General features: G+C 47.7%; 1 protein-coding gene across 2 annotated transcripts in view; it reads left to right on the top strand.

Annotated features, from left to right (window-relative positions):
• The first annotated feature begins 2744 nt into the window (after positions 1 to 2744).
• The window catches only part of HPSE2 (heparanase 2 (inactive)), a 174555-nt gene continuing 155585 nt past the window's right edge, over positions 2745 to 21714 (top strand). For both annotated transcript variants that reach the window (XM_084846643.1, XM_084846642.1), the window contains exons 1-2: positions 2745 to 3087; positions 3997 to 4154. In XM_084846643.1, coding sequence (XP_084702769.1) covers positions 2828 to 3087; positions 3997 to 4154 — 418 coding nt within the window. In that variant the 5' untranslated portion in view covers positions 2745 to 2827. The remainder of the gene's footprint in view (positions 3088 to 3996; positions 4155 to 21714) is intronic.

The following is a 21714-nucleotide window of genomic DNA, read 5'->3' as shown; positions in this document are numbered from 1 at the left end:
TTCTTTTTCCTCGAAATCCCACTACTAGGAACCCTCCGCCCAGCATAATTGCATCGCCAGCTTGTGCACGTATCCAAAAATTTTTCGCACAAGCGGAACTTTGATAACTTGGAAACATTCTCATGTCAGGATAAGATCGGGCTTCCTTGGGTGTCCAGACTCGAAAAGTTATCCGTAAAGCGGTTTTTTTGTCTAGGATTTTTCGGGGAGATTAGGACTATAGCGAAATCACATTCTAAGGCCTCGATCTTATACATACACTTACGCGGGAGTAAGGCCCAATAGGATTAATGGGGCTTACTTCCGAATAAACATGCACAGGTGACAAGCTGAGACGCGAAGCCCTTTGAGATTTCATTGACACTGATTTTTAGTACTTTCAAACAACGGTGCGGTACAAAATTCCCATCCAACCTACACACAAAATCCCAGTGATACTGGTGAAAAACTTCCTTGCCAGCAAGAAAGTTTATGTACCAATCGGCCCTTCGCACCCACCCACCACCACGGCGCTTCGCATACCAGACAAACCAAGGGGAGGAGTGAGGGTAAAATTCCCCGTAAGTTGTTCAGGACTAGACTCGGGGCATGCTTGGCCCAAATTCAGGGCTGCAGTCTATTGAACTCAGTGGGATTTATTTCAGAGTAAATATGGTTGTGCCCCACAGCATCGAGAAACAGTGTGTTTGAGAAGGCAGTCTTCAGTCTTTGGAACCAGCCGGCTCAGCTAAAGCCCCAAAGTTTGGGGTGGGATGGGGGTTCTTCGTCCCTTTTATTTTAACCTGCGTTTTACAGGAAAGGTTTAAGACTACTCCATAAGTGGTAAAATATTTATCCTGCAATTCTATGCACACTTACCTGGGAGTAAGTCCCATTGAACTCAACGGGGCTTACTTCTGAGTAGACATACATAGGGTTGCACTGTTACTCTGTTAAAAGGAGAGGAAGAGGAGAAGGTTTTAAAGGCGTTTTGGGGGCCATAAAAGCTGTGGAAAGAGATGCATATAGACATCTCATAGAAGTAAGAGAGATCTCCATAGAAGTTATGGTTATTCCGATCGGGGGCACAAGAAATTACCATGGGAGGTTCGCTTAATCCACAGATTCTGGTGGCACAGTTCAAGCCGTGGCAAATCTTGCAACAAGCCCTTCCTAGCCTGGGGGACCAGGACCACCGCTTGCCTAACTCTTTAGTACCCTGGTCCTGGTAGCAATATTTCCATGGAAGGAAGTGATTTCCCTGGTCTCTCTGGAGCCGATTTCAAATTCAGTGCGCTCAGAAAGACTTCCCAATCCTATCTAGTCACGTTTACTAGGAAGTAACTGCCACCATGTTCCATAGGGCTTACTCCCGGGAAAGCGCGCATAGAATGCGGCCCAAATAGTGCATACATTGGCTCCAAGTGTCCGGGGAGGACTAGAAGTTCTCTCCCCCCGCCTCTCCACTCACCCACTAGGTCTCTACCAAGGGCCTTAGTGAATTTCGATGTTGCTCAGAATTGGGGACCTTCCAGGCCAATTATTGGACCTCCCCGAGAGCGGGGGAGACGGCAAATGTCTCCACCTACGCTCCAAGTGGGAACTGAAGGATTTTTCAGCGGTACACGGGATTTAATTGGCTTAATTTCATTAATAACTGACTTAAATCACTTAATTTCATTAATAACTGCTTCTGTTCCTAACGTAACACCCCCGCCCCAGCTCCAAATGCGAGAACCTCCCATCCCGAGGGAAATGTCCCCCTGGGCGCCGCGCCCTGGCCGTGGAAGGGCGCGGGGAGAGATTCCGCAGGGAAGGCACCAGGCCCCTCCGCGGAAAACCCGACTGCGCAAGGGAAGCAGAAGGGAGGGCGAGATCCTGGTAGGCCTTTTCCTCGGCTGTCCGGGATATGCCGCGTTCCCGTCGCGGAAAATGCGCCCTCCCGGCCTAGGCGTTGGGCTGACTCACCCGAACCTCCAGTCCGGGTTCTTCCCGCCGCCGTCGGCCGTGGCAGAGCTTCCCGCGCCGCCGTTTCTTCCCAAAGACCGCGCCTCGCCGCCGCCGCCTCGGTCGCGGCTCTGTGGTCGCCGTCGCGGGTATTCTGGGCACTTCGCGCTGCCGGGCGCCCCTGCTGCGTCCGCTCCCGCCCTCCGCCCCGGTCCTCCTTTAGGTTCTTCGGCCGGCGGCGGCGGCTGCTGCCGCTCTCAGCAAGAGCGCGCAAGAGACAGCGAGCGACAGAACACTAATCCCTCCAGGGAAGGCGCCCCCAGCCCGTTCCTCTTCACCTCCTCCACCCGCGCTCCGAGATCGCTTCTCTCCGGTAGTGTTGCCAGCGATTTCCTCGGGGGTGGGGGGAGGAAGAGACGAGGCAGCCCGTCTTTGGGATGGACAGGGGGCTCCCCTTCGCCTCCGGGGCGGCTCCTCTCGCCGCGGGACTGTGTGCAATTGCGGGGAGCGGAGGCCTCCGTCTGGGCAGCCGAGGAAAGGGGGAGCGGCTGGCAAATTCGCCCCCCGGGAGCCGGCCTGCCCCCCCCCCCCCGGGAGCCCCGGGCGGAGAGGGTTAACCCAGGAACGGCTCCCCTTTACCTTTGCGAAAGCGAACATGTCCGCAGGCGACGGCTCTTCCAGGGGCGGCGCTGGTGAACAAGGCGTCTTGGCACCGGCCCCGGGGAAGGCTGGTCAGGGGCGTGAGCTCCCCTCTCCCACCAGCACCAAAACATGGGGGGGAGGGGGGAGGGAAGAAAGGCAGCGCGCCCCCACGCTTTGCACTCCGGACAATTAGCTACCCGTGACTGGCCGTGCCCGGCGCGGCACTTCATCGGGGAGCCCCCCTCGGCCTCGGCCCAGCATGCGCCGCCCCGGCGCTGGCCCTCCCGGCTTCCTGGCCCTCTTGGCCCCTGGGCTGGCGCTGCTGGCTCACCTCTCGCTCCCCTCCCAGGCCGGGGTGAGGCGCCTTCCCGCCGGGACCAGCCCTCGGGGCGCCCCGGGCAGAACGCTCGTCCTGCTGGACGTGGGCACCAGGAGCCCCCTCCGCGTAACCAGCCAGAACTTCCTCTCGCTGCAGCTGGACCCCTCCATCCTCCACGACGGCTGGCTGGACTTCCTCAGGTAAGGGGCGGCGCCCCGGATCTCCCCCCGGCCCGGCCCGGCCCGGCGTCTTCCGTTCCCGCGGCAGCCCGCGTGGGCCCCGCCGCGGCTCTGCCCCCTGGGCGCCGGCGTCCCCACCCCCTCCAGGGCCCCGCCGAGCCGCGCTCGGGACTGGAGGCCATGGTTCCGATTAAGATGCACATGTTTGCAATGGAGAAAGCATCTCGGAAACCCGGCGTTCCTCTGGCGGACTGCAGAGAAACCTCGCTGCTCTTCTTGCCCCCGGCCCGTTCAGGAGATCTGCCCGGCGCGGGTTTCAGTCCCACAGCCTGGGCGCTCCGGGGGTCAGAAGCGGCCACCCATCGGGACGTCCCCAGGGCGGCCCCTTCTCCCGGGCTCCTGTGGCGACTCCCGGCAGGGAGCGGCGAGCTTGGAGGGGAGTTCCCTAGCCATGAATGGCGCCCTGTGGGAAATGATGCCCACCTTAGGCGAGGGAGGCACCCTGGGTCCCGAGGCCCAGGAGGACACGACGGGCCGCCGAGCGCTGTGCGCCCTGCTAAGTCCGAGCGCCCGCGGGGAAGCGCGCAGGGCCCCCGCGGCGTCCGAGGGCGCAGCCAAGGGATGCGCCGCCGTCACCCCCAGCCAGGGCGGCGGGAGAGCGCGCCGCTCCCGGCATCGCCTCCTTGCGCCTTTCCCGCGGCTGGCTGAGCGAAGGGACTCCCCGCCGTCCCTGCCGCGGGCACCTTCAGAGGGGCCGCAGCGGGACTCCGGGCAGCCGGTGCGGGAGCAGAGCCCGGCTCGAGCCAGCCTCCTCTGCCTCCGGGGCCTTCCCGGAGCTGCGCTTCCGGCCTGGCGGGCAGCTCCCCGGGGGGCGCAGGGGCCACCGCCGCGCTGCCTCCCCCCCGCTTCACTCAGCCCCTCTCTGTGCAGCTCCCGGCGCCTGGTGACCCTGGCCCGTGGCCTGGCGCCCGCCTTCCTCCGCTTCGCCGGCAAGAGGACCGACTTCGTGCAGTTCCAGAACGTGAAGAACCCGGCCAAGAGCCGCGGCGGACCCGGACCCGATTACTACCTCAAGAACTACGAGGACGGTGAGAGGAGCAGGGGCGAGGCTGGGGCGGGGGGGGGGGGCGGCCCGGGCATCCCGGAATGCCCCTGGCGCAAGGGGACCAAATCGCGTCGGGACAGGATGGCGGACTCTGAGGACGAGGTGCGCCCCCCACAGGCCCCGTCCAACCGTCGGACCTCTGGGCCAGGTGGGAGAGGGGCAGAGGCAGGCGGGCAGGCAGACGTAGGGCTGAAGTTGGCACGCCTTTCTAACCTATCTAAGGGCAAGGAGGGGGCCGTCCCTCCGGATTAATGGACCAGTGTCTGCGATCCCTGAGACTGCTGAGGCCAGGCAGTGACTGAGCCCATCCGGCTGACAAGATGACTGCACACATCTGTGCTTTTAAAAATCGCCCGGACCGTTCAGCAGGATGGCACAGGTGCCTGCAACCTACCCTGGGGGTGGCTGGCCTTTGGTCTCAGCGTGAGCATCAGAAAAGATTCCGGAATGCCCCCAAACAGACAGACAAACATATGTCCGAGGGCCTTTCCGATTGCATGTTTCTGTGACAAGCTGCTCGGGTGCTGCTCCTCCGGAGTATGTTGAGAACATAAAGACATGTGGGAGAGCGTGGCTGGGTGACAAGTATGGCATTGCAATTACGTGTTGGGAGTGCTCGTGCCAGGCAGACGTTAGCCCTCTGCATGTGTTTTGCTAGACAGGCAAAAGCAGTTGCTGGTTAGACCGTGTTTCTAGGGGGGCGGGGGCTAGTTAGGGGCTAGATGGAAGGGCGACAGATAAGATAATACTATATCAGACCAATACTATATCAGACCAACAGTCCACCTAGTAAACCACTGGCGGTGGTCAGAGAGACGCAGAACGTGGTGGACATGCCCGTTCCTGCCTGTTTAACTTGCAATCTGAGATACAGTGTCTCTAGATACCAAGGTCAAATGTTTAAACTATGCTGGCCAGTGAATTGGCCCAATCCATTAATTGTTCTAATTTTCTCTTAAGGTTAGTTTGCATCATGCCACATTATGTCAAATATCCCTTTCGTTTATCTTGCGTCGACTACCAGTAGTTAGCCCAGGGCCCCAAATGAGTGGAAGTTTGCAAAAGCAAATTCATGGAAGGACAAGTTATGTTTGGTGGGAGATCCACCATTTTTATTTTGGCAGTAATTAGGGTGCATACAGAAAAACTAAATAAATTAATAATAAAGAAAAATCCCAGATTTACAGAATCACAACCTTGGAAAGGTAGGCCATGCAAAGCTATGACAGTATCCTAAAATCTATCAGCCTGTGGAGCCTCTCAGGCAAACTCTCCACTAGGAGAAGTTATCTTTTATACCTTATCAGACAGCATAATTGATTACACATTTAGCATTCTGCATATAATACAACAGGGTTTGGATCAGCATTATGCTGATTAAGGCCAATTATATTTTGGGGAAAGGAGTTACGATGTGTGGTACCAAACAGCATTATATGATTAGGCATTTTGGGTTGCTCTGTTATTTCTCCTTTGGACTTAATTATTTTGCTGTCTCTAAACCGTGAATACAGGGTACCCCAGCTTTGTGGTAGATTATTTACACATAAGTTAACATACATGTTTAGAACATTTTTTTAAAGACAGAAAGGAGTGAAAATCTATTTTCCCCCAAGAAAATAGTCCTTTTTATTGGATAGCCTGATGTGTGTTGAGAGAGTCTGAGAAAGATGGAATTCTGTAGGGTAATGGACTGGGGGAAGAAGAGCAGATGCAGATATTTCCTTGCCTGATCCTCCTGAGGCATAGTTGGTGCTGTGATTTGTACATGAATCTCTCTGCGCTTTTGCTCTCTTGCTTGGATCATAACATTCCTGAATTCATCCCTTGCCCATTCATCTCCTGGGTGCAATCTAGAAGTGATTACCCGGTAAAGGGAACCTCTGGAAGTACTTGACAGTGGCAGCAACAGAAGAAAAAATATTGGGGATAGCACAAGAAGGGGCAAGGAGCATTTCAGGGGGAAGGGAAGCTTTGTTTCACATGTTATATTTCTGAAAGAAAAATGACATATTCCCTTACACATTTAGGCTCCCATTCTAAATCCTGAAGTGAGTTCTGTTGATTGATAGAGCTGACTTTCAATTAAGTATGCTTCAGATAGCAGCCTTAATTTCCACTGTATGATTCTGCTATAATTTGTATGTGAGGTGCCATTCCTTCAAGGTAACCACAGTGGTCCAGCAATGGAAATGATGGTGGGGCTGAACTACTTGTCTGGGAGGGCACTTGTCTACCCTTGTTGCCCTTTGGTGCCACCTGTGGTATTCGAAGGCCAGGACTTTGGTCTTTTGAGCCTCAGCATTGTCAGGAAGGGAACACAACAAGCATCCTGCAGCAGCCTGGGGTTTGGGAGAAGCTAAGGGGACAACCCCCCCCAACAACCTCACATTAAGAGGCAGGCTTGGCCCTATCTTAAATAGAAAGGCTTAAATTCATGCTACAAGGCTCCTGGTTTCTGATCACAGAGGTGTCCCCATTGCTGCCCTGTCTATCCCCTCCTTTGCCACTAGATCAGTCAGATTCTCCAGAGAGTGAAAAGTGCTGCCACCCTCACCAAATTAGTACTCATATACCACTTTTCCTAAGTGCTTCACATTATATCAGCAGTCCTTACAACAGTCCTGTAATGTAGGTCAGAAGTGGGTCAAGTCATTTAAAACACACAACTACAGCAGCTTCTACTCAGTTTGTCAACTGGAGCAGGAAATCAGTCATGAAGGAATATACATGTTTTCTCACCCCCTGTGTTTCTGCTCCACTGCCTGAAGATTGGGGAGAATATTGGTCTAGTTCCTCCTCCCTATTTCATGGCTGATGTTTGGCTGGGGGTGGGGGGAGAAGGCACAGGAGCATTTTCTTTACAGTAATAAGTTTATCTCTGCCCCCCCCCCCTTTTAGCATCTGTTTGGAGTCAAGACGTTATAACTATTGTAGCTGAAATAAACTTTGCTAAATGAATAGGGCTGAAAAGGTTTTCCAGGAATGTCCAATCATCTCAATTATATATTTCCCCTCATTAGAAGCAGCTTTTCTAGAAAAACTATATTTCCTTCTTGCTATTTAACTATTGCTCTTTACTCACCAATCCCCCACCTCATTTGCACATTACTTTGGAGGAACCAAAATTCCCTCTTCATAGGGGATGAATTGCTCCCACAAAAAAGCACTTATTCTGAAGTACTAGCAAAATAGTAAACTAAGTCCTGCCCTCACACCCTTCTCTTTTTAGCACTGCAATTCTATGCAGACTTCCTTAGGAACAGGCCCCATTGAATGCTGTTGTGCTTATGTTCCAGTAAATATGCATAGGATTGGGCTACAAAAGTCCAAGTGGCTGAGTACATTTTACATCTTGATACTAATCACATTACGTAGAAGTTATGCCTTATTCTAAATACCAATTGAAAGGGAGCTTACTTTCAAGCAATGTATTTATGATTGCAATTTTTCTTGGGATTTATTATTTTCACAAGGACTGAAAGCAGCAATGACTAACTGCTACAATTAAGCAATTGAATCAGTGCCACTCCCTGTCAAAGGGAGTTCTTGGCAGCTGAAGGCTTTGAAGTAAACCATCTTATGTAGCTTTCTTGATGTCAGAATGCCTTAATGATTACCCTAACAATAAATAAATAGTGATAATACTTAGACAAGAGTATTGACATTAAATAAGTTTAAAACTCCACCTGTCTGAGATACTGTAATATTTATTTAAATTATCTGGCAATTAACTTGCTTTTAAAAGAGTAATCGGTGATAAGATTTGTATTCATCAAGAGTCTTGGGCTTCTCTTCTGGGTCCTAGACACTGATGGGGCCCTGCTTTATCGGTTAGGCACCTCTATTGCATAATCATTATTGCTATATTGTGGGATCATAACTGCAACAATGTCCTTTTGTTGTGCTCCAGATAAGAAAGGATTCAGGGGAGACATTCTTTGAATTCTGGGCAGGGACTGAGATGTCCTTTTCCTGGGAGGAATAACTTTTCATATATTCTCAGAATCACCCAAGTTTCATGTTTGTCCTTGAAAAGACTACACATAGCTCTTCTAAAAGGCATGGGAACAACATCATTTCATCAAACAGCTCAGTGCCTTTTTCCCTAAGTGCTCAAAGAGGTTTCGTTATAATAATAATCCTCACAACCCTAAGCTTGCATTATTACCCCCATATTACAGAGGGTAGATGAGAGGCAAGGCTGAGAGATAGTACCCACTTACCTATGTTCACTCAGTGAATCCATGACTGAAATATGAAGTGTGGCCTTTTGGACTGGCACTCTTAGTTGCTGTGCTACACTATCTCTCGCCATACAAGATTATGTTTACTCTGGATTAATTAAAGCTGAGTAAATATAACCCCTAGTTCTGAACTCACAGTCTATTAAAAATTAGAACACTAGAGGGGGGAATCTCCAGGCTTTAATTACACAGATTAAGGTTGCAAGCTTACGCACACTTATATGGAAGTACGCTCCATTGAACATAGTGGGTCTCACTTGTGAATAAATATGTATAGGATTGCTCTGCATGATGGGCAGAGTAGTTAAAGTGCATTAAAGGAGTAACTTAATCTACATTAAGTGACTGTTAGTATAAACTCAAAATTTAATTCTTATACTCTAAACATGGATATGCAAGTAAATGTCATCACCGTACATTTTAAGATGAGCATTCTTTCCAGATAGACTATGCCTTGTGGTTTTGTGAATTGCATCTTCAGTATTAAAACTGTATCCTATGGTTTGGAGACAAGGAAATTAGGAATCAAGATTCCAAATTCCAAAGAAAAGTAACAACAACAACAACACCACACACACACACACACACACACCTTTCAGTCTTTCTTTGGCTGCATGACCTAGGAGGCTGTTAGCGGAAGATTTTCCATAAGTCATTACGGAAGAAGCCAATTAATCCCAGACAGAGCCCAGCGGGTAGGTTGACAGCAGAGAGGATGCCTCATGGAGATCTGTCCTGCCTGGACAAGCAACTTCTATATCCTGAAGTCGTTCCCGCTCCCACCCCGCAGTTTCTTTCCTTGTAGGAGTTCTTTCTGATGTGGACCCTCTGCCTCTCTTCACATATCCTTCTATCTGTTCCCTCCCCCCTCCCCACTGAAACTAGCTTTGTTGAGGCCTCTGCCATTTAAAAGCTAAAGGAGAAACTTACTCAGTAGCATAAAACTTCTCTGACCAGGAGCTGTGGTTGGTTCACACTAAACATTTGCAGAAATAAGTGTTCACTCGGCCCAAAGGTCAATATTTCAACAAGTTGTGGTAGGGAACTTACACTTATTACATGTCTTCGCCCAGGTTTCTTTGCTGTTGAGTGACTGTGGCCTTTTGTTTCTTCATTTTTCCTCATGGCAATAAAGTTGAAATGTAGCAGCCCTTCAAAATGAAGTTTCTCATAGAAGTTGTAACCACAGGTCTTAACTTTTCATCACTTAAATGTGGAACAGAACCATTGCAAATGGGGGGAAGGAGGGAGGGGACACATGTGGTGTGTATCAGGGATCAGTGTAAATCAGAAAGGTGTGGTGAGGGGGATTTCCTGCCCACAGGACAAGCTTTCTGGCTGGCCCCCTTGTACAGGCTCTAGGAACTGCGAGCAAGACCTTCCATACAGAGTCACAGACAGCCTTTAATATTAGGAAAAGGCAAGGAGCCCTGGGACAAATTGGCTTATCTTGGCATGGACTTTGTCATATGCACATGCTGAGGATATCTAGATATAACATCTAATCTAAAAAAGAGATTGCATTCTGGAAACATCGATCTTCTTCTGGCTGCTCTGGAAATGCCTCTCGTTCTCATCAGAGGATAGTGAAAGTGTGTGAAGGGGAATGCTCCTCCATTCTGTTGCATGCATAGTACATTCCTGGCTATTACTGAAAAATCTTGCCTCCCGCTCCAGACCAAGTCTTCCTAAAGTGTGTGAAGGGGAAGTCCTTGCATGTTATGGCAGATGTGGCTTTGCTGGCTTGCTCTGTCCTTGGGGGTGTCTCCATGAGCGATTTGCTCCGAGCTGGCTGTGTTTGGAGGTCGTTAGGGATATATGACGTCCAGCAGCCACCCCGGAGTTTATCAGGGAAAAATGGATTTTCTGAGACTCCTTAAAGTCCAATTCTTTTCCTTAGGTTGGGTTCTCCCCAGTATAGTTGCTACGTGCCCCAACCCCCGCATTGACCTCGGGTATGCAATCCCTGCCCAGGGGTGTGCCTTTCACAGTGACCCGGGTCAAGGGGTGTTTCCTGTCCCTGCACAAACCAAACAGTGTCTCCTCAGAAGTAACTCCCATTGTGCTCAATGAAGCTTGTGCCTGAAATGCAGGTGCATCTGGAGCTTCAGGCAGGGGAAAGGAGAAAGGGGGGGGGAGCGGGGGGGAGCCTCTCTTACTGGTTGAGTAGCCCTTGCCAGTCAGATGGGGGTGGGCAAGAAACGTTCTTATGAAATGCAGGAGAATGTGTCTACCCCCCACTTTCTGAATGGACTAGGATATGTATTCAGTCCTTATCTCACCCAACTGTTAGTCTCTATCCTTAATAAACTTCTTGCTTTGTTTATGACAATGAAAAGGGACAAAGGAAATACTGTTTGGCAAAAATTCTTCTTGAATTCCTGACAGGCACTGCTACAATTCCGCAGATAATAGAGGCAAGGCGGGTAGAAATTGTATGTATTTATTTACATTATTTTCTCTTTATGTTGCCTATTAACCAGGTTCTCTAGGCTAACAACATAAAGCAAAAAGTAAAAACCAGTGATTATAATAAAGGTCCAATAAAGGGAAGGCAAGAACAAAACTATAATTCAAATAGTTCACTTAAAAACGAACAAAGAAAAAAAAATACACAGCACTAAATCCATTTTAAATAGAGAGCTGAGGAATACAATCAATTAAGCTAAAACCATGTTAGAACCACAACATCATTTAAAAGGCTGAGGGAAATAAAAAGGACTTTGCCCGGGGCCAAAATAACATTAAGGTAGGTAGGCACCAGATGGGCCTCCCTTGGGAGGGCATTCCACAGCCAGGGGACCGCTACGGAGAAGGCCCTTTCACTTGTTGCGACTCACTGGTTGGCTTTGGATGATCAGTCAGGAAATGAAGCCACAGTGGCTTTGTTTCCTCGCCTTGTGCATGCTGCTCGCACGCCTCTTATTACCCTTGTGCATGCCGCTCGTACGCCTCTTATTACCCTTGCCGTGGCACACGTTGCCTGAACCTGGTGATGTGAGTGGTGGGGGTGGCTTCCAAACCACCTCACAATCCATGGCTTGTTGTAGGAGTCACGGGGTGGCTTGGAAGCCACCCCTACCAAGTACATCTCCGGGTTTGGATGACACAGCAACCCGTGATGTGATGAGGGTAATTAAGGAAATGGCGGGTATGTGAGCGGCATGTGTGGGGCAAGGAAAAGAAGCTATGGTGGCTTCTTTTCCTCTGCTGTTCATCTGAATCCAGTCACTGACTGTACCTCCTCTTGGCAGGGGCACTTGTAAAAGGGCCTCAGATTATGATGTCAGGGATCAGTTAGGTACCTGTGGAAAGAGGTGATCCTTCAGGTTTCAAAATCCCAAGGTGTAAAGGGCTTTAAAGGTCAAACCAGCACTTTAAATTGGGCACAGAAAGTTTGGAAATGGTCCAGGAGCCAGTGGAGATGATAAAGCACTGGTGTAATATTGCCCAGCCCCAGTTAGCCATATTCTGTACCAACTGAGGTTTCAAGACCATTGTTAAAGGCATGTAATGCATTACAGCAGCCTTCCCCAACCTCCAGGTGTGTTGGACTGTAACTCCTACCATCCCCAGTTGGCCGTGCTGGTTTGGGATGGTGGGAGTTGTAGTCAAACATGTCTGGAGAGCGCCAGGTTGAGGATGCCAGCATTGCAGTAATTTCAATGGGAGGTGATAACTGAACACACATCTCTGTCCAGGTAGGGTTGTAGCAGGCAGACCAGCCTATGCTGGCAAAAGGCACTCTGAGACACAGTGGCCACTTGTGTCTGTAGTGACAAAGATGGATCAAAATGCACCCACCATAATCCATGTTAATTAATTATGAACCTGGTCCTTTAGAGGGGGTGCAATATAAAGAGAGCTCCCTGACAGCTCAGGGAGAGTGAGAAGCAGTGTAGCTGACTGTGGGATAGATAGCTGATGGCTTCATAACTCCTGATCAGCCCAGTATCTTGTTTTTGATAGTGATTACTAGTGTATACATCTATGGAAGCCTCTGAGGGCCAGTCTAGGTGTGACATTTGACATGTAGTTCAACCTTGCATATTTATTTTAAAAATAATTAGCTGGTGCAGACAACCCAAGCAAAATCAGGATTATGGCAAGGGGGAGAAGGGCTTTAACCCCCCTTTTTATTGTAATTGGGCATGCCACCCCACATCTGGTATTCACAAAAGAGGAAATAGCTGCAAGATGGAAAGATAGGCAGCCTCCCCTGATTAAGGAGTGGTGTGATAAAATCTGGGAATTTCCAATTAAGGACAAATACCATCTCAGCTGAAAGCTATGTCCAGTCCTAAGTAAGTTGATGTCACCTTGGAAAAGTGCTTTCCTTTTTTCATGCATGTGCCCATTGATGGCCCTGCCAAATTTTCATACAAACGGTCAACTCAATTTTCTTCTACATCCATTTATTCATAAGAATGTGGCGTGGTCTCCTTTTAACTTATTTTTATTGCCCATGTGGGTGCTTTGTTTTAGCAGCAAGCTGTGCAGTGACTTATTTTGTCCCAAGCTGCCACTGAGGACCTGACTTGTATAAATGTATAGAAGGAATCTAATTGTTTAAAGCATTCTGACTGTGTGAAAATGGATGCATGTGTGTTGTATGAGGATGTGTATGAATGTATGTGTGAATGTGTATGTATGAGTGAATATATGGGAGGGCCACCCACTACAGCGTTGACCTCGCTCGTTTTTTGCAGGGAGACTGCCCACCTCTGGCATGCTGCCCTGGAAGGTTCCCTGGAAGGGAATGTGACCCCATGAACTGGAAAAGATTCACCACTCCTGAAGTAGGGGATTAGACAGGGCTTGTCACAAGAAAATGGGTACAAGGGGGCATAATATCACAGCTGCAAGTGCGGGACAGCCATGCCTTACTCAATATCCTTCTTGTGTCAAAAATTGTTTAATAAGTTAAGTATTTGTTATTAAAATCATGCCAAACTAGTGGAGACTGCCTGTGCTATTATTTTACCTTTCATATTAGTCTGCAGTTAACTTTTTAAATGCAGCTATTTCATGAGGAATGAATGAAAATCCAAAGTTTGTACTCTGTTCCACAGTGAGATACAGGTCTAATTAAAGGCATTTCCTTCTCCCTGTGGTGGCTTAGCAAGTGCCTTATCTTTTTTGCTCCTCCTCAGTAGCCCCTCATCTCAAAAAGAGCTTGCCCAAATGGATGGCCATTATGATGATGATTATTTATTTAAAATCTCTTTATGTATATATGTAATGTATGAGCAAAAGGACGGGTCCCTGCCCCAAACCACTTTCTTACAATCTGAATTTCAGCTGTGGGGGAAACAAGAAAGGGAGATGGAGGGAGAAGCAATTTTATCTGCTATTTCCACATTAATCAAACAATAATAATACCCTTGATATTATATAGATAGTTGGAAATAGTATGCTCTAGTGTTATTTAAACTAACCCCTGCCTCCCCGCCATGCTTTTTGGCTGCAAACACATGTAATGCAGAGTACGTTCCACAGTGGGCAATGATGGGATTTTTCTAACACATCTGGAGGGGTGGCAGCATATATGGCAGGTTTGTCTCTAGCACCTCTTGATGTACAGTCCCTACATTTATGAACTTATCCGACAGTTCTGGAATAATTCAGAAGCAAAAAGGTGTCACTAATTAGGCAGAAACAATTAAACTGTAACATAAAAGGAAGGTCAAGTGCCATTGTTCACAGAAACTGCTTGTGGCAACTAGACAAATGTTGGGTTCTATCTACTTTGGGTTCTTATCTCTGGGTTATTTTTAGTGTGAAGCTGCCCTATAAACATATCAGAAGAAACGGCTGAGGTAAGAAATCCACAAAGAAGCTGAACAGTGAGATCCTGGGTTGTTGTTTTAAAAGCTATTTAGTGGTGAGCATAGGAGAGAGACTGTAGTTTTATGAGGAAGATAAATTTGACTTACTCTGTTCAGAAGACTTCCTGCTTTGCATGATGAATTCAGCTCCAGCCTTTTAGTCTGCTCAGAAACAGACATATTAACCAGAACAAATACACCCTCCTCACCCGCACAACTCCACCCAATTAGCAATTTCTCATTAGGGTAGTTAGCATAAATCCCCTTGGGGTAAAGTACTCACCTTATCTGATTTTATGCCTGGGTCCAGACACCCCAGTCACTAAGCACTTTAAAAAAAATGTGGCCAGGGATATGAGAGAAATTGCAGAAGCCATTTTAATGACCATGACCTTTTTAACTAGGTATTTTCAAGTTTTACAGCTTTCTATTTACTAGCTCTCTTGTCTGATGACCTAGAGACAGTGGGTTTGATCCCTGCAGGATGTCTCACTTTCCACTGTCACCCTGCCTCACTTATTTTTCCATAAGGAGGAAGGTTTTTTTTGTCAAACAGAAGGTGCAATTAAAGTTTCTTTTGAAATACACTTGGAATTAGTCTGAAAAGTTTAAACAAAGCCCCTCAAACTGGTCTTTGGGCAGTCACTATGTGATGGGCATTCTAATTCTTCAGAAATATTTGCTCCGATCTGCAGGCACACCACCAAAGGAATGCAGGGCTCTACCCCCAGAATGAAGCTGTTCCAATGGACTCAGGCATTTCACTTATCTCAGGCTGGCTGCGTGGTGTCCTCCTGTCCCTTGATACTAGTTTAGAGAAGCCTGATGGATGTAGTGTGGGATGTACAAGTCTTCACTGGAATTTCTCCTTCTCCTGCAAAGAGTGTGTGTGCCCTTTGGGATGCTTTGAACCCATCCTAGGGAGCGAAAGTGCAAAGCACATGCTTCCTTGGGGCCTTGGGGGATTTGTGGCTCAACAACACTACAAGCGAGAAGGATCTTGGAATTGTTGTCGATCACAAGCTGAATATGAGCCAACAATGTGATGTGGCTGCAAAAAAGGCAAATGTTCTTTGGGGCTGCATTAATAGAAGCATAGCTTTCAAATCCTGGGAAGTACTAGTTCCCCTCTACTCAGCACTGGTTAGGCCTCATCTGGAGTACTGTGTCCTGTTCTGGGCACCACACTTTAAGAAGGATGCAGACAAACTGGAGAGGGTTCAGAGGAGGGCAACAAAGATGATCAGGGGACTGGAAACAAAGCCCTATGAAGAGAGACTGAAAGAACTGGGCATGTTTAGCCTTGAGAAGAGAAGACTGAGGGGAGATATGATAGCACTCTTCAAGTACTTGAAAGGTTGTCCCAGAGAGGAAGGCCAGGATCTCTTCTCGATCATCCCAGAGTGCAGGACACAGAATAATGGGCTCAAGTTACAGGAAGCCAGATTCCAGCTGAACATCAGGAAAACTTCTTGACTGTTTGAGCAATACGACAATGGAACCAATTACCTGGGGAGGTAGTGGGCTCTCCCACATTGGAGGCGTTCAAGACGAGGCTGGACAGCCATCTGTCGGGGATGCCCTGACTTGGATTCCTGCATTGAGCAGGGGGTTGGACTTGATGGCCTTGTAGGCCTCTTCCAACCCTACTATTCTATGATTCCATGATTCCATCAGTGCTGCAATGGGACAGAACTTCCCAAGCTGCTCACTGACTCATTCTGAATGTCCCAAGAGCATTCTGACCCATCCTGGGGTGGGATGCTGAGATAGTATATAGGGTGGCTGGAACATGCTGCTTACAGAAGGCCTTATTGTTCCTCCATGCTCTGGCCTTAGGGACCCCTTACTTAGCCCCTTCTTGTTTCCAGTCCCCCAAACTCTGGATTTTGGTATCCCGCAGTCAGCCGCAGCTCAGCCACCTGCCACATGGGTGTGCTCCCTTCATACTGCATCTGTGGTGGTGCACACAATCCTCCTGATTCAACAAACACAGCAAGTGTCTGATGATCCAGGGGTGTACAGCAACCAAGTCCAAGAGCTCTAGGCAGAGCTGAAGACCTCAACCCCCATCTTTTATACTAGGTCTCGGACAAATCCCTAGTATGAGTTCAAAGTTGCAATCCTTTGCACATTTACATGGGAGTAAGTCCCACTGGCCTTAGTGAGACTTACTCCCAAGTAAATATGCATTGATTTGAACTTTATGGCACTTTTAAGAGGCTGATAAATGGTCTGGGAGAGCATTTAGCTAGTATATATTTTACCTGGCTAGAGCAAAACAGTGAGATGAGAGTAAGGAAGGTGGCTGGGATTTTAATGAACATATCAGAGCAAATGAACTGAACTATTGTCAGTTGTTCTACTGTAGTTTTTTGTATCTTTTTTCTTATCCAGATTCAGCCAGCCTTTCTGTCTCTGTCCAAGGCTCCTTTCTTCCACCATCTGAACTCTCTTGATTGGTTTTTCTATTTTGCCTCTTGGAACCAGATAACTAGGACTGTAAGATGCAAGGGAAGTAACCAGCAAGACGATTAACTCAGCCTTCCCAAACCTGATGCCCTCCAGAAGTGTTGGATTACAACCTCATCAACCCCAACCAACATGGCCATCCCATGGGGATGATCAGAGCTATAGTCCAACAAATCTACAGGGTACTAGGTTGGGGAAGGCTGAATTAACTCATATGAAAGGTAGTCCAAGGTGGTATCACAGGGCTCTTTGTTTGTAACAGAATGTTTGCAGTGGGATTAGGAGTTAGCCTAACCCATAAATGGAGCACTTATTTCTCAACCACTTACAATAGGAATGCTCAGTACTTCTGTATATTACTAACACAATGCTGGTCATTATGTAATGCTTTACTTTTCCCCAAAGGGCTGAATTCAGCCATGCACTCACTGATGCCATTGTGTAGGGTTAAATCTGCACACACACCATCACTGTCTGATGTGATGGTTGTTTTTAGCTCACTTTCAACTGTGTCCCAGTTGGATTACGGCCTGCTTATTGTTCCATATACCTCAGTGGTGAGCAACCTGCGGCCTTAGGGCCATGGCTCTCAGCCTAATTTCTAATGCCATGTGCAAACAATCAGTTTCAGACCTCTGGCAAGAGCAATCTGTCCCTGTCCAAGAAGCCCACTAGATGTGGAGGAAGAGAGAGCAGAGTGGCAGCAGTGGTATAGTGGTAAATTTTGAAGTGCAGGCACTCATCATGACAGTCCCCATAGCCATGACCCCAAGGAGAGTCTAAAAATTCAGGCAGCTGTATTGATCCATATCAACAAACCAGTTCTAGCAATTTTTATCTCTACCAGGAGCCTTTTATCAAGGTAATGGATCTTAATTGCCCATTCAAGACCAAATGATCCCAAAATACATTGCACTATAACAGGGAATTTACAATTTACAACAAAGAATTACAACAGAATTTCCCTCCAGCTATTGAGGATTGCAATAGGTGGGGCTAGATGCTGTCAGCATCCCTGCTAATAAAGAGCCAGCACTGTGACCCTGTAAGCCCTGGCTGCACTACACCTCTGGGTAGCAGAGAGGGAGGGAGAGATTACCCTGGAGAATCTGTGGCCCTCAATGGAAGAAAGATTCCCAACCCTTTGATATGACTGCATGGAAACCGCTGAGAACCTTGGATGAAGTCTGAGGTTTTCCTAACTTCTAAAAGACTTTATTTCTGTAATTCTTACAACAACCCTGTAAAGTACATCAGTATTATCTTCATATTGCTGGGGAAGAGAGTGCTGAGGTCAAGAAGCAGTGGCCTTGGGCTTGCTTGCTCTCCCCCTCCTTTTTTCCACCCAAGATGAGGAGATTGGAAGCATCTGCTTTTAAACAAATTACAGTTCCCCTTGATATCTAAACTCAGAAAAAATGTTTATTTAAGCTATGGTTAGTGAGAACAAGCCAGGATCAAATTGTGTTTCAAATCCTGACCTGTTCTGAAACAACAGCTTAAACCCCGGGTCCCCCCATGGACACCAATGTGCACTTGCCCCGAGACTTACCTGGGTGCCCACCCATCTCTCTGCTCTCTTCTTTGCCAGACTATAAATGATAATAGTTGCAGAATCCTAGTTTCTCCTCAGTCTTCCCCAAGTTGTCTGCTCAGGCCTGCCCACTGTTCTGGCCAGCAGATGCAGAAAAGAGGAGCGAAGAAAGAGAAGAGTTCTAATTGGTTCTCTCTCTTCTCACTGCTGCTAGCGTCCAACTAGAACTGTTCTCTCGGAGACCCATTCTAATTGAATGCTACCAGGAGACAGAGAGAGTGAAGAGAAAACAGTTCCAACTGGACATTACTCGGACTTGAGGACTGTAAGGGCCCAACTACATGTTCTTCAGATCACCATAGCAGTGATTGGTTTATTTACCTCAGTATAAGCATGTGTGGCCCCAACTGCATCTGGACCATTGGGCTCTGGGAGGGGGGAAATTAAGCTCCCCCCATTTCATCCCCAAAATGGGAGGGGCGGGGCAGGGTGAGACTTAATTCCCTCTTCTTGAAGCACCACAGCCCCCTTCTGAATTGGGGCTGCACGCACTTACACTGAGATAAAGAAAGAGAATGGGTAGCTTGGCCCTTGGTTTACTCCCTAGCCCCACCGCCGTGAGGAGAGCGCTAATGGGCAGCTCTGCCTGATGGGAGGAAGAAAGGTAGGTAATGGAGGGAGAGGAACAGAGGGGCTATGGCCTGGGGAAGCAAGAAAAAATGGGGATGCCAGGGCCTAGTTGGGTGGTGAGCTTAGGATAGAAGGGTGTGTGTGTGGTGTATGAAACTTTAGAGGAATTTATTTAGGAGTGATGTGGAGGAATTAGTTTGCTTACCTTTGGTGAAAAGGCTGTTCTGCTGCAGCAGAAAACTGGGCTTCTGGGGAGTGGTTTTGTGTTTTGGTCTCAGACCTCTCCAGTTAGGCCACTGTGTTCATGGATGAGGTGAGATCTGGAAAGCTTCCTGGCTACCAGGCCATGTACTTGACCACTACACAACACCACACCAGCTCTCTCCCTTGAAATGGGCACATTGGTTAAATTGAAAATAACTTTTCTTTTGAAAGAAAGTACAAGCTTGAAGGTCCCCAACCTTTTTGGGTCAGTGGGCACATTTGTAATTTTGAGGGAGGGATGTGGGCACTCCCACAAAATGGTTATATCGGGGTGGGGGAACGTGCCCATTCACAAAGTGGCTGCTATGTGGGGCTTGGCCAGTCACAAAACATGCATTTCCCAGAAGGCAAACTGGTAAGACTAAAAGAAAAGTAACTTGTGCAAGTACATCACAGAGGTGGGGTCTGAACTCCAAAACACAGAACCACTCTATTGAACCTGCAGTTTTCTGCTCTAATATCCATTTCACAGAAGGCAAACCATTGAGGCTCAGGTAATTTGGCCAAGAAACTGCATCCAAGACAGAGGTGGGATCTGAGTTCCAAATGCCAAATCACGTATTTTGCCCCCACAAAGCATAACAATATCTATTTCACAGAAGGCAAACTGGTGTCGCATAGAGAAACACACACACACAGAAGCAAAAACATCTACCCACACCACACACCCGCACCCCAAAATTAACACAAGTTAATACATACAAAAGCAAAACACTCGGCACAGACAGAACACCGCCCCTCACTTCCCACTCTCTAGCCTCCCTCCCCTGGTCCAGGATGCTCCCTACCACCACAACTACTAGCATTCTTTTTGTCTGAGCAGTTGTGCACACTGGACTGCAGCCGCCCACCATTTTTATTTTCAGTGAATGCTTTTGGGGCCAGAGACATTATTGGAAATAAAGATGGTGCTGTAGCTTTGCAGCATGCCAGCCTCCCAGGTAAAAAAAATTGTTTTTTAATTAAAAAAAATCTAAATAAAAGTAAAAATCAGGAGGGCAGGGAGCTTGGGGGTGGGGAGAAGGTTGTCCATGGGCACGTTGGTGCCTGCAGGCACCATGTTGGAAACCACAGGGTTAGTTAGTGCCCACATGTATGTATTTTGTGAAATAGGAGTGATAATTATCTATTTCATAGGTCTTCCACTGAGCCAAAAGCAATACTGAGAACGTCCTATGAGTGTGGACAGGTAGAAGCCCCTAATGATCATGTGCATGATTTATAGCTATACCAAAAAAATATGTGTGTTTCTGTCTGCAATAGTCAGCACAGTTCTTACTCATGGGATTTCAAGGATTAAATTATATTGGGGGAAAGAAGGAGGAAGTGAGAAAAGCATGTGAGCTGGTTGCCTAGCAGCTCTAGACATTATTTTTCTTCTCTTAGCTTCATGGCACAGACAGGTATGTTGTGAGAGGAGGTGAACTGCAAGTGGTGTCTCTCATGAATACTGGGGAGCATAGTTATTTTGGGTCCATTAACACAGAATGAGGACTAGCACAAAACATAATTTTAATCTGCAAAGTCAGTCAACAGTTTGTACAGCAGATTCAGGCTGCCTTCTGCTCCAGCAGTACCATGTGACCTGAGGACATGTTCTTCAAATGACCAGCTGTTAAGAAAGAGTTAACTAATGTCCCAAATAACAGAATGTTTATAAATTATAAACTGTTACTACATGGAGGACTGCTGGGAAGTTCTCTCACCCAATGCTCAAATTATACAGGAGGGCCAGCCTCCTTACATGTTGTGCCAGCCCTGAAGTTCTCTACCCAAGCAAGCTTCTAAAGTGGTAGCCACACGTATTCGTACTGATGGTCTGTGGGATGGTGGTTGTTGTTTATCATTCAGAGCTGTAGCTGTTTGGCATCTGTTTACAAACTCTTACTTGCTTGTAGAATTCCTTGAGCATGTACAATTCTGTGTGAACAGAATGCTGGACTAGATAATCCTTTGATCTGATCCAGCATGGCTGCTCTTATGTTATTAATTCCTCCCTTGTCATTTATGTGACTATCTCCAAACTTCCATTTTGAGAAAGGTTGTTGAGCACGTCATTTCCCAGCAACTTGAGACACACCTGGATGCCCTCCAATCTGGCTTTTGTTCTGAGCATGGAACTGAGACTGCACTGTTGGCTTTGGTCACAATAGTTTGCCTACAGATTGACAGGGGAAGTTGATCTTGTTAGAACCTTTTGTGATCTTTAATAACCATTGCTTATGAAGTCTTGGTGACATGACTATGTTTAGCTTTGGGAAGAGAAGACTGAGGGGGGATATGATAGCACTTTTCAGGTACCCAAAGGGTTGTCATACAGAAGAGGGCTGGAACCTGTTTTTTATCATCCTAGACTGTGGGACACAAAATAATGGGCTTAAGTTACAGGAAAGCAGATTTCGGCTGAACATCAGGAAAAACTTTCTAATGATCAGAGCAGTCAGACAATGGAAACCACTGCCTAGGGAGGCGGTGGTCTCTTTTTCGTTGGAGGTATTTAGACAGAGACTGGATAGCTTTAAATTGGATTCCTGCACTGAGCAGGGGGTTGGACTTGATGGCCTAAAT

The sequence above is a fragment of the Heloderma suspectum genome, chromosome 3, assembly GCF_057233095.1.
Source record: "Heloderma suspectum isolate Gila_16-S chromosome 3, 16-S_ref, whole genome shotgun sequence".
In the NCBI taxonomy this organism is placed as follows: Eukaryota; Metazoa; Chordata; class Lepidosauria; order Squamata; family Helodermatidae; genus Heloderma; species Heloderma suspectum.
Note: the sequence above shows the minus strand (reverse complement) of the source record. Positions and strands in the feature narration are given on the sequence as shown.